The sequence below is a fragment of the Tursiops truncatus genome, chromosome 12 (assembly GCF_011762595.2).
Source record: "Tursiops truncatus isolate mTurTru1 chromosome 12, mTurTru1.mat.Y, whole genome shotgun sequence".
Lineage (NCBI taxonomy): Eukaryota > Metazoa > Chordata > Mammalia > Artiodactyla > Delphinidae > Tursiops > Tursiops truncatus.
In genome coordinates, this window is record NC_047045.1 from 62469280 (window position 1) to 62482585 (window position 13306).

Consider the following 13306-nt stretch of genomic DNA (forward strand, 5'->3'; position numbering starts at 1 on the left):
CTAGTCAAATACAATCCCATGAAGGTGAAGTTTATTTCTCCATGTCCCTTCCCTATTCAGCAACTTCATAAACTTAGGTCTCTGTACTTCTCTTTCTGAAAGTGAAAGAAATACTGTTCCATATGGAACAAAGTATTTCCCAAAGGGATTCCAGTTGAAAGCCAAAGCCACTGGCAGTCCAGTGGTTAGGGCATTGCGCTTCCACCGCAGGGGGCAAGGACTGGATCCCTGGTCAGGGAACTAAGATGCCACATGCCGTGCCCAAAAAGAAAAATGGAAGAAAAAAAAAAAAATCCAAAGAGAAAAAGAAAAAAGCAACTAACTCCCTTTAAAAATAAATGTCCCTAATAAATAAAATAGCACATTTTTATGTAGGTAAGTGGTACATAGTGTTAAAATTACCCAGTATAGTTCAGCATACATGTACAGAGTTCTTACTTCTTTAACAAAGTTTTGAGGAATAACTTGTCATTTGTATTAGTTAAAATGTATGTCTTAGCACACAAATTTCTGTGAAAATGCGAGGGGCATGGTAAGAATCACACCAGATCTAAATCAAAGTGAACAAAGACTAAGTTAAAAAACCAAAAAAACAAAAAAAACCACTTTTTAGTTATTGACTGACTACTATTTCTAGAAAGAAAGAGAAGTAATGCTGATTTCTCCATCATAATATTATGGCTGACAAGTTCCTGTATGAACACAGGAACAGGAAGGCTAGACTAGAAGTCTGAAATTCCTGTATTAACAATGGCTTAGAATTACCCACTGTAAAATTTCCCATTTTCCCAGGAGAAAAAATAGAAAATAAATGGGGATTTGAGCAGTTTTATAAAGTATTTATCAACCCTCAAAAAGCCACATCATCCCTGTTAGTAATTTTACTAACAGATAAGCTGGTATTCTAAAATGAGACATAAGCCATTGCCATCAGTTGTACAGAACACACACAGAAACAGTCTCAAAATCAGGTAAACAAACAACAGCTATTACCACTTATGACATTTTATTGGCATATGACAATTTACAAGGGTCCCTGTTGCATTATACATCACACTGAGTAAGAATCAGTTAGCCATCTACATTCATTCTTACTGGATATATTTTTACTCAAATTATAACTGAATTCCCAACACTTGATTTTAACTGTGACAAAAGGGGAAAAACAGTAATTCCTTAAAGTAGGCTACAACTGGAAAATCAAATTTTGCTTTTTTAATTAAAATTCCTACGATGTTGAAAGGTGTACACACCTAAGGACTGAGTCATGGCCTTCTTAAAACAGCTTTCTTAATCCCTTCTGGAAATATCCTTTGGTTCATTTTTATTTTCCTTCTCTAAGCAAAAGGAAGTGTGTTAATGCAGGTTATCAAGGAGTTACTATTTTCTAGCACTTGTAAACAAATATCCTTACCAAGAGGAACCATTCAGCTTTTATAACACGTCATGAAGTAGGGTGTTAAATTGCGGTTTAAAAAAATTCACACAGGCTTTTTATATGCTTGGCTCTAAAAAAAAAATAACATCCACAATGGCATTCTATTGCAGTGTTTTCACAATCACCCTTCCTACTATATTCTAATAAGATACTCCTTCCTCAATTTTATTTAATAAAAGTAACCAAATCATTAACATATTTGGGTTAAAGCAACGCATTTGCACTTAAAATATAACCTGCTGGTAGGACTTGGGTAGCTTTATTCCTACTCCCTAAAGTAATTTCTCAGTAGGTTCCCCTTTCCTGTTGTCTTACATGGAAAAGCAAAACTGCACATTTATAGACATGCACAGAGATTCAGTATCTAACCAAATAATAACTGTTAAAATAAAAGCTAAATTTATTTGTATAAAATAAAATGGTCGTGAAAATTCTCCTGTGTCAGAGATCAAATCCATGTTGCTTTAGCATGTAATTAATTATTATTCTGACTAGGAGAATATTAGTTATGCCCTGATTAATGCAACACATAGTTCCTTTGACAGTATTTCCTCTGCTCAATTTCAGAAAGACAAAATAAAAATAATGATGCAATACTTAAGGATCTTAGGGCCATGAACATCACATATACTGAGTTTTGTTTTCATGTTTTTCCCTCATACAGCTCTTAGCTAATGCCTCTGACTGCAGTTAAGGTGCTAGAAGAGCACCTGTAAACAAACCATCAGTGAGGATGAAAGAGCCATACACTTAAGATGTTTAAAAGTTTACACTAACAGAATAAGCATTATCTCCTTTTAATGCAAACATAAAAACTAATTCAGTTGCTGAATTAACAAGTGAAATTTGACTACTTTTATATATGCTCTAAGAGCAGACAGACTTAAACACTGAAATTTACTATTTTGGATTTTCATTCCTTCTAAGAGATATCATCATAAACATAAAGGCAATTCACATTTGAAAGATTATCTTCCTGAACAATAGAACCCTTGGGAAGAAAAAGAAAACCCATTTTACAAACTGCAACTGAAATATGGAAAAAAATAAAAAACAAGTTAGATCAATGCTGTGACAAACTTCCTGTCAGATCTTTTTATTGGTGACATATGAAAAACAAGTTACTTAAAATACCACTAATGAGCAGTATATTCTGTTCGCCTATTTTTCCTTATGGTTAGACTACAAACTAATGATTTGGCTGTCCAAAAGCTCAAATAAATATGTAAGGTATGACATCAGGTACATGTCTTTTTAATGTATCAAGTTACTCTGCAGAATAATCCTCTTCCATACCAATGCCAGGATTACAGGTTTTGTTCTGCTTTTTTTTTTTTTTAAAGTCTAAGACGTTCAGTAGGAAGGGAGTTTTTATTTGTACTATTGCAAACCAGTTTCCTCTCTCAAACAATAGCTGATATCTAAGACCATGACTCAAACTTTCAGGGAAGAATAGAAAGAGAATATTGAATTTTGAACTCAAATAGTAAAGGCTCCTAAGAATGGTTTGTATATAGGCCACTGCTTGCTTTCAGTTAAAAAAAGAAAAAAGAAAAATATTCTCATACTTTTCAATCTAACTTTTAACAGCTTGTACTTTTTTCACGATTGGCAAAGTTTCTTTTTCCTTCTTAAACATTTGCTGAGGTGTTAAACTAGCTTAGTTTACCAAAATAACAACTTTTTCCATGGTACACTTCAAAAATTAGTCACCCTACAATGTAGTGTGTTTGAATTAAGGAGAATGTTAAACAGATGTATACAGTTAAAATAGTTAGTGTGGTTTCTATAAACAACTGCTATTCAGGGATTTGTATGTAGAGCTAACGTTTACTTCAGAATAAACATTAACAAACAGGGAGGGAAGAGAATCATAACTTTCACAGAGCTGTACTTGACCATATCTTATAGACAAAGCAGAATTACAATGCATGTAACAAAAACAGTAAAAGTATTTTTTTTAAAAGTTGATAGTTACAAATATGGTACGTAACAATTTTCTACTTTATTTCAGTACAATTTCCAACATACAGTCTACTATTTTTCAGGATATTTGAAGACTTAAAACAAAATTCTCTAGACTACTACTTGCAAACAGTAAAATTTAAGTAAAATGCTTACATTCTTATTTGAAAACAAAAATCATGTAAAAAAATGGTGGGTGCAAGTTCTGTTCTCTGTTGCAATCTCACTTCAGATTTACTATTCCTAAAAAAAAAAAAAAAGAGAGAGAAAGATTAGCAAAGATATGAAGAGTGAAAATGATCCAAAATAATCATCGTTCCTAAAAATTAATTAACTGGCCCACCAAACCCATAACATAAGAAAATATAAGAATCACTAACAAGTTGGAAATTTCTACCTTTTCTTCTTTGCGTCTGTCCTTCTTTTCTTCATTATTTTCCATGGTCTCTTCTTCATCTTCAACAATCCCGTCCCCTTGATATTTGTCATGAGTCCATTTTGGACTGCTACCTGATTTTTTGAAGTTAAAGCGCCCTCTGCCACGTTGAAAAGTACCACGACCTCTTCCTCTTTTGGCCCAATAATCCACACCATCATCTCTGTCATCATGCTACAGAAAGGTTAAAAACAATCATCAATGAAATGTCTTTCTTGTAAGGAAGATGATTATATCCCCAATCATAAGTCATGGTATAAATTGTCTGAAGATTGGGTAAATGAGATTGGTACTGTTCCAAAACACAAAACAAAACCAATAAAACTGAATTTTTCAACAAAAACATACTCCATCATGAAAGCAAACAGTTACATCATTGCTTCGTAACCCAAGCATTTGAGAGCTGTCCAATTTTTTTGGAGAATCTCAACTGCTAAATTACTGCCAATTTTCAAAATTTTTATTTTTGCTTTCCGTTTTTATTTCACTCTAAGTCCACTTATTATTAATAAGTATATTATACTGTGTATAAATGATAAAATAACCGATATTTTTCCCCAAAAAATCACCTCAGTCATAAATATGCAACAAAGCATAAAAATATCATTACATTATCAGTAACATTTACTAAATAAAACAGGTGATAAGAATTATAGTTTACATATAGCAACAGATTTTAAAAATCCTACTGAGATTTAAATCTAAATCAATGTGTATTACACATCAGTCTTCTTGGCAAGGAAATTTCACAAGCCAAATCATGATGGCGTGGTCCCTAGAGTAATATCTCAACTTCTTTCTTCTTCACTAACCTAAAATACTGCAGTTATTACAGCCCAACCTTAATTTTTCATTAGCTGCATCCAAAAACAGATGTTCCCCAAGTTACAAATTGTTCCTTTAATCAAAACATCTGCAAAACTGAAAAGTACTTGACTTTGTCGACAAGCAGAAGAGTATTACATCCCAAAGTACAAAACAAAAAGCCAAAGTTCTCCTGTAATGTAATTTAACTGCTGCCCACCTCAAACTTACTTTGAAGTTCGTACCTACAAAAATGGGAGTGACACCCCTTTATGAGACAACAGGCATAATGCAAACAATGTTGCATACTGTACACAAGTACAATCTACATACATTAAGTACAACTTATGGAGTACTGATATTGATCAACTGTCCAAAGGTCACTAAAACTTTTCAAACACATAATATGAACACATTTTCAAAACATGCAATGTGCCTTTGTGCATATTCACGTAATACAGATCACCCTCCTGAATCACTTGAAAAGTTCACACATGTAATTAACAGACTATATGAAAGAGTCCTTACCCACTTCTAATAATCTAGCTTTATCAAACCAATAAAAGATGACTAGGCAGAGGTGTGCATGACTCAAACAATGAACTTAGGAACTATCAAAAGTGTAAATTTCAGTATGTCAGAAAGTTCAATTGTAAACCCAAAATAAATTATTTTAAAATAGTCTGCCACTCAAAATAATATGCACACACAATTACATAATTTCAGGCTCCCTTTTGGTATTAACACAACTAACTCTATATAGCCTTTATGCTTTCTTGTTTGTGGTGTTTACACAGTATTCCATGGAGTTGTAGGAAGAAGCAAACAGCCACTGAAGCCAGAGGCATGGGTTTAAATCTTAACAGAAACTGTGTGACTTTACTTCCTCATTTAAAAAAACCAGAGATAGCCTTGAAGAAACATAAACGATCTGTTAAAAAGTGCCCAGCCCAGTGCCTGACAAGCAAGCAATCAACGGTGGTGATAAAGTTTATATGGTGCTTATTACTCATCTAATTCTCACAACAACCCTGTAAAATACTGTTACTAACCCCATTTTAGATATAAAGAAACTGAGGCACAGAGAAATTGAGTAACTTGCCCAAAGCCACAGAGTCAATCTTTTCCACTGCCCCTTATGCCCATCATCCACAGAATACGTTTTCTAGGTATCTTGGTGACAGTAAATAGTTACCGTATGAGGTAGCTAAGAGCTGAAACAGAAAAAGCAGTGGCAAAGCCAGACACTACAGTTAAACTAGCAATTACTTTTAAACATACAATCATCTGAAATTAAAGAAAACAAAAGCTCCAAGATCACACTGTGTTTTTCAGAGGGTATCCCGGCAGATACCTAAGTGACATTTTGATGCTAAGCACACTAACTTTTTAATTTTTCTTTTCACCGCGCCAAGAGGCATGCGAGATCTTAGTTCCCTGACCAGGGATTGAACCCATGCTCCCTGCAGTAAAACCACGGAGTCCTAACCACTGGACCGCCAGGGAAGTCCCTAAGCATACTAACTCTTAATCCTCAAATTCTTACATCCAAGATTTTAGTCCTGTTACAGACTAATTAAAATTAATTACTTCATAGATGACAAAGAGGATGTCAGATAGTTATAATACACAGCCAACAATATGTTAACAAAGGAGGCCATGTTAGAACCAAGACCTTCTGAATCCTCTGAACTCTTCTGTATAGAATGATCAAGTTTCAAAGAGTGAATTTATTAAAGCGCCAACCCAAACGTCCTTCCCCACAGGGATTTTCTCTTCCTCAGATGACTTCAACTCAACATGGAGAACTTGCCCATTTTAGTACTTTTCCACTTGCTCCAACTCTTCACGTACTCTCACCTCTCCAGAGAATTTCAGGTTCTAAAGACTATTATCTTTCCTGGAATACTTATTATTGAAAACATTACCTTATCTTTGCATAAATCAAACTTCTGAGAAGGTAAATTTCAGATTAAGAATGCAACAAATGTTACTATTACTCAGTACTGGAGGAAAAATGATACGAGCTGTAAGAACCTTTTGGAGCCCAAGGCATGGGTTCAAATCCTGACCCCACTCCTACTGGCCATGTACCTTTGGTCAAGCTACTCAATCTCTGTACCTCTGCGTTTTCCATCTATACAAGTGGAATAATGGTCCTACCTCAAAAGGACTTCATGAGCATGAAAATAAATTCATATATGTGAAACACTTAGAATGGTGCCTACCATAATATATGCTCAATAAATGCTATCCATTATTTTTACTAAGTATTAAATGCTTCATTACTCTGGACAAAATTTCCATGTGTGTCAAAACCTAGGGGAATCTATAATTTTCAACTTCATTTAGTCTCAAATTTTTTTTAATATTTCTATTCTCAACACTAGCTGTCTGAAAAGTCAGACCTATTCAGACTACGCAAAATATTTTAACTTTAAATTCCCAGGTAAAAACCAGAATTGTCATTCCAATAGCTCATTAATTAACAAAATAATTAATTTTGGAAACTGATTTATAAGAAAAAATGTGATGCGTTAAGTTTACTTCTAGTAAGCATTAGTCTGTGACAAATGCACGTGTATGCCTATATTTATATAGAAATGGAGATTTTAAAACATAACCCAGAATAGCAACATATAAAATGTTAAATAACACTCTTCTTAATTACTATAACGCCTAGCTGTATGACAATAAAAAATAATTATGTCCCAATTTAAGATAAAAACTATGATACTGGAGACTGAAAGAACACCATAGAAAAATGAAGGTCTGGCCTAAATTAAATATTCGTAAAATGTTTAAGGGTGCTAAACAATTACTATCTACTTGTTCACCTCTCATTTCCCTCTTAACTTTTTGTCCTTTCACATTTGCTCTATTTGTCTGGCATTTTTACAATCATTCACTCCTCACCCCTCCTTTGCAAGGTTGGCCTTTTAATCTCTTCTGACTGGATGATCTTACTGTGGCTTTGTGACTGAATGATGGCTCCTAGACTTTTTTCTCTCTCGATCTGCATTAGCAACTGCCTACTGCACACTTCCACTTAATTTCTGCCTGGCACTTCAATAACAGAACTTAATCTTCACCTCAAATTAGCTGCTTTCCCCTTTATTCCCTATCTTTGAGAGATTCCATCTTCTCACTACCAACACCCGACTAGTGGCTCCCTGAATAAGCCTTCATAAATGTTCCTTAAACTTTTCCCAAACCTATAGCCCCTTAGTTCAAACAATTATTTCCCAGATATGTTTGTCACAACCATGATTTTCCAAACTCTGCTTAACATCCAAATTTATTAAAGTATTATGGCCTTCTAAAATTTGGCTCCCGCTTTTTCTTAATTTTCCCAAACTTACACCAATCATCTAGCCATCTGAGTATTGGAGTTCTCTATTTAAGGATGTTTCACTCCTGCTTTCTTACAGTACACCTGCTCATCTTTTAAGCTCAAGATTCAATCCAATATCATCTACGGAGTCTCTTCTAATCAGTATCTCCTTTGCAATAATCCACCATATGTATTTAGAATGTTCTCCATTACTAGGTCTCGTAAGCCAAGAATTGAAATCATATTTATCTTTCCATCTACAGCATAAACAGCAGTCTATTCATAAATTCTTAAATCGAAAAGGAGATAGGTCTTTTAAACTTTTCTGTAACTGAATAAAATGCCTTTCACTTTCCAGACTGTCAACTCAAGCATAAATTTCTCCTCACATGAGCATATGCTGTGCAAACATTATGCTTAACTTTTTCAGACTCTTGGTTCTTAAAGTATCCCAAAAAGAGGCAAATGGAAATTAGTTTTTGAAACAGCTACAATGCCCATTCTTCAAACAAAATATACATCTACTTCAGAATACAGCTCTATAACTCTAATTTAGCTGATGGCATGGACATTCAGGTTTATTCAAATATATTCATAAAAAGCCAAATGAAAGATACACTTCTATAAAATCCAGTACTATTTTCCTCCCTGCTTCGACAAAACAATTAGTCTTCAGAAATAGTCTCTAAAACATGACTTCCCTGAGAAGCTATGACAAAAATGAGTATTCTGGTAATAGTTTTTGGTGTTTCCTCAAGTTTCTATAATACAGGAAAAAACCCTCTTCTCCCATGCCAAAGTGCAGAAAATTTCCATCATTACCTAGAGCATCTTTCAGGACCCACCTCCTCTGGCTTCATCCCTTATAAAACTACTTCAGAGAGAAGAGCATCACAAGGAAGCACTAAATTAATGTGTATCTAGCAACTTTTCCATAATGTAATTTTTCATCTTCCTTTTACTCCAATAAAAGTTAACAGCCTCCTGAGAACCTTAATTACATGTACTGTGAAAGAATTCTTCTCCTTGTCTTTCAATTAAACAAATAGCTGCGATGATGAAAAGTAAATCTTAATTAGAAGCTTCTACAACTTTTACCGTCTTATAGACAGATACGAAACAAGTTACTGTTCTTCTCTGAATGTGGCTATCAAATCAGGTATATTTTTACTTTACCCTGATCAGCCCATAGGTGATATCAATAAAGTATAAACAGGACTAAAGGGACCCACATTTTCAAAACTTCAAAATCATCTGGGTAATGATTTATTTTAAAAGTTTCCTATATGATGGTGAAATCTTCTCATAGTAGTGGATACCTGTACTCAAATGTATTCACCCAGTATGCTTTGAAAATTAATGCAAACCAAATAAACAGAGATTTCTAACACCCACCAAGAAGTACTTCTTGCTCTTTGGGGTATATTCTGGATCCCATTCCTCTTCCTTCGGTCTCTTTTGAAAAGTAGTATTTGAGTTGTTTGGACCAGTATTTGTCCCAGCAAAAACTCCTCTGGCTCTTCCTCTGCCTCTAATTCGAAACTGATTAACATTAACAAAGTTGTTTAGTAGTGAAATCAAGAGGTATTAAGTTACATGCAAACTCTAATTTTACTGCAGTAACAAAAAACATTCCCTAATTTCTTTCCTAAATCTCAACTTCATGGCCACTGAGGCCAGTAAGGAGGCAAAAAATTCTGCCTACTGAAAGCTGAGTAGGTTAAGAAGAAATGCAGTCAACCTAATTAGTTAACAGTGCAGTCAGAATGCTGCACTTTCAAGGCCTGAACTAAAATTTTTAAATAATCAAGTTGGTTTGTTTCCCTTCTACTAGCCAAAAGAGTTGTCTAATTCCTAACACTAACATCCCAAGTGTTCAACTACACCTATCACCATACAGGCAAAGCTCTTCTCTTTCCCAAATCATCTAATTAGTGAACCCCACTAATAACAAACTGGATACTTGCTCAAGGTAGGAATCTGAATCTAGAAACAAAAGAGTCAAGAAGATGCACTACTATGAAGTCATTAAATTAACAATTGTAACAAATTTATGGAAACATGGGAATAATGCATATGCTATGTAGAATAAAAAGAAAAGATATAATTTCTATGACTGATACACGGATAAACAAGAACTTGAAGATAATAGGCAAAAATGAAAATAGCTGTCAATACAGAGATGAACATATGGATTTTTTTGTTTGTTTCAAGACTTTTTTCAAGGACTAAGTGATTAAAGAAATGGATCTCAATCACTAACTTTGCTTGACTCTTGGGTCTCTAAGCACTATGTACAATTACTGATTCCAATGTTAGGAAAAGTTATCTAGTTTATATAGATGCTTCTAAATCTCAAAATGGCATTTTATTCTTTTAAAATCAGGCAAAAACATTTATTTTTTACTTTATATACAAAGAAAGCATCATCCCAGCTCCAAGCCCTTCCTCACTCCCCCTAAATGGCATTTCTTAATGACGATATATCAAATACCACTTTATTTTTCAAGGCTATACGAGTAATGACTCACACAACAATGTCTAAAACATATATTTTACTTTCCTTATGTATAGTACTCTTAAGTAAAGTTCTACCAAATGATCAAAGATAATTTTATTACTTACAAAGGTTCCTCGTGGTCGGCTAACTCCTCCAAAGCCTGAGTATTCTTTCAGTTCATGGTGAGTTTTAAATTCTTCTTCTCTTTCCTTCTTACTCTCCTTTTCTTCTCGAGAACTGGGAGAAGAAGGTGATGCTGAAGAGGATGAAGATCGAGAATGATCTTGCTCTCTACTTTTATGTTTACTGCAAAATAAAGCAAACAAAAAATGTGTGCTATTTTTTAAAAAGATAAAAAGACCCCCTGTTGAATCTTATAATAAGAGGGATATTTTTCAAGTCAAAAAAACTATCCCCTATTAAAATTATTATGCAACTAAAATGATTGGGTGTTAAACTCTGACATAGTCTGTTTCCATTCTCCTTCAATATTTGTTTTACATGACTACTGAAAAACATGGTATGACATGCCAGTTAGAAACTAGCAGTCTGGCAACTTCAAGAATAAGGTTCAGTTCTTCAATATTTTAAACTTATTTTTATTTTAAGGAAAGGAAGAGAAGAGTAGGAAAAAGTAAGAATGGTCTTAAGGCCATGTTTCAAAATGAATGCAGTTTGTACACCCTGGGTGAGAACAGTTGATATCGTTTAGGCCATAACTCCGTTATTGAAATAAAAAGCATATGACATTACAAATACCAGTCATAAATTAAAAAACACAAGTAAAATCCACCATTTACCTAATGAATAGCAAGGAAAACAATTATCTATAATACTTCTTAGTATTCCTGTTATTTATTTGACTCTACGATGAACAATTTTACATGATTCTAATCCAACACCCGAAAAGGTCATACCTGCGATAACTCTTACCACTTCTAACAGTATCCATGGAAACATTACTTTGAAAGACTAATACACATTGCTATTTCAAAAAAACTAGTCCTTCCTCCCCCCCATCTCTCCCATGTTAAACCACTAGACATCAGTTTAAAATTCTTGTACTCTGGGTGTTATGAGTTGAAAAAGTGCGGAATCAAGCATAACGAACCAAAGTTCTTACACAAACTGTTTCTAGAAATGCACTGCATTGAAGTCCAACCTCCTGATGTAGCCTGGATAATAGGACACATTAATTTGTCATTTTTTTTTTCAGTGTTAGCTTGCTATTCCAAAGTTTTTGTCCTCATCCACCATAAGCCGTGTAAAAGACAAATATATTTTTGCTGTAAAACAAATAATTTTAATTGTTTAAATTTAAACATTCGATTACACAGTCAAAATTGAAAGCAATTAAGCTGACAATTATTAAAGGCTAATTAGAAGCTAAAACCTAACTCAGACAGTTTTAACAGTTACCTGTCATCTTTGTAAGATTTGTATTCCTTGTAATCTTTTGGAGTTTTTTCCTGCTTTCTTGATCCACTGGATTCCCTGGAGCCCTTGGAATCCCCCCGTTCTTTACTTCTTTCTTTTCTCCGACGATCAATGTCATGCCGAAGATCAGCAGAATCACACCTTAATTTTTTATCTCCCTGTAAAAGACAGATATAAAATACAGATTTCAGGGAAACTATAGGGACAAAAATACGTATATATGTGCGTGTATGTATATGTGTGTGTGTGTGTGTATATATACACACACACAAAACCTAATTTTATGCCAATTTCTAAGCTGGCATTTTAGTATCAGAAAAGAATGAGTAACATACTACTTCCATACTTAGTTTTTGTTTAAAAATGTACTTGATGTTTTCACTAAACATTTGTGTACGCAAGTATAATGGGACTGGGGAAATTATTAAAAGGTAAATCATCTTGAAAATGTCATAGGTTTTTGTTCAAAGCAATCCATAATAAACTTTCATACAGTACTATGATACAATTATTTTTGTACTCAGCACATCCTCATTTATCATCCTTCAAAACGGTTTTTTATATAGTTTAACAATGATAGAGGTTATACTCAGTTGTGGGTGTAGCCATCTGCCTATAAAGCTAAGGGATCCTAAAGTAATGGTTCTCATTATTTAAGCCTCGTTGTCATCAAGCTCTTCCCATATAAGTTGACCAACCCAATAAAAACCGCTTCAAAAGTTAAGTATTCTGTAATTTCCATAACATGCAAGCGTAATATGATTAATGAAACCAACTGAGGTTGAACAAGGGTAGAAACAAAGCCAGAAAGATATTATTCCCAATCCTGTACTCAGTATCTGGGCCATATACTGCCCTTTCTCAATTCAGGTATTGCAACGGACATTAGTTTAACTGGGTCACAATTCACCTCCTTCTTGTTCCATTGCTTTTTCAAATACTATATAATTTAGGAAGATGGAAAGAGGCATCTAGGAATGAAGAAAAATTATACATCAGTAAGATGCTAAGCAATGTGGACATCCTTGCTACTATTCAACAATAAGAAGTACTCTGGGAAGTCTAGCTATAATGTTCATAAACATTCATATCTCCAAATGATACCAACTACTCACCCATTTGCTCCCACTGTAACAAGAAAAATCTAATCAAGAGCAAAAATCTTCCTATTCACCTAGTAATACATTATTACCAAGTCCACAAGTAACAATAAAAGTGAAAGTATTTTGTAAAGGCCAAACTATATATACACACATATATATATGCATACATATATATATACATATATATAAACAACATAGTACTAAATATATGTTAATTGTTCACTCAGATAGGAAGATAAAGGATAAAAAGCAATGTCATATGCTCTTGTCCTTCCATTAGTTATCACTA

General features: G+C 33.9%; 1 protein-coding gene across 6 annotated transcripts in view; it reads right to left on the minus strand.

Annotated features, from left to right (window-relative positions):
- Positions 1-989: 989 nt before the first annotated feature.
- BCLAF1 (BCL2 associated transcription factor 1) overlaps positions 990-13306 on the minus strand; it is a 29615-nt gene continuing 17298 nt past the window's right edge. For 2 of the 6 annotated variants that reach the window (XM_033867771.2, XM_019951673.3), the window contains exons 9-13: positions 11897-12072; positions 10603-10783; positions 9373-9519; positions 3801-4013; positions 990-3646 (exon numbers count right to left, since the gene is read on the minus strand). In XM_033867771.2, the coding sequence (XP_033723662.1) occupies positions 3641-3646; positions 3801-4013; positions 9373-9519; positions 10603-10783; positions 11897-12072 (723 nt within the window). In that variant the 3' untranslated portion in view covers positions 990-3640. Of the gene's footprint in view, positions 3647-3800; positions 4014-9372; positions 9520-10602; positions 10784-11588; positions 11764-11896; positions 12073-13306 lie in introns of those variants that run through there. The other 4 variants (XM_033867773.2, XM_019951675.3, XR_012324863.1 and 1 more) reach the window with 3 other exon arrangements.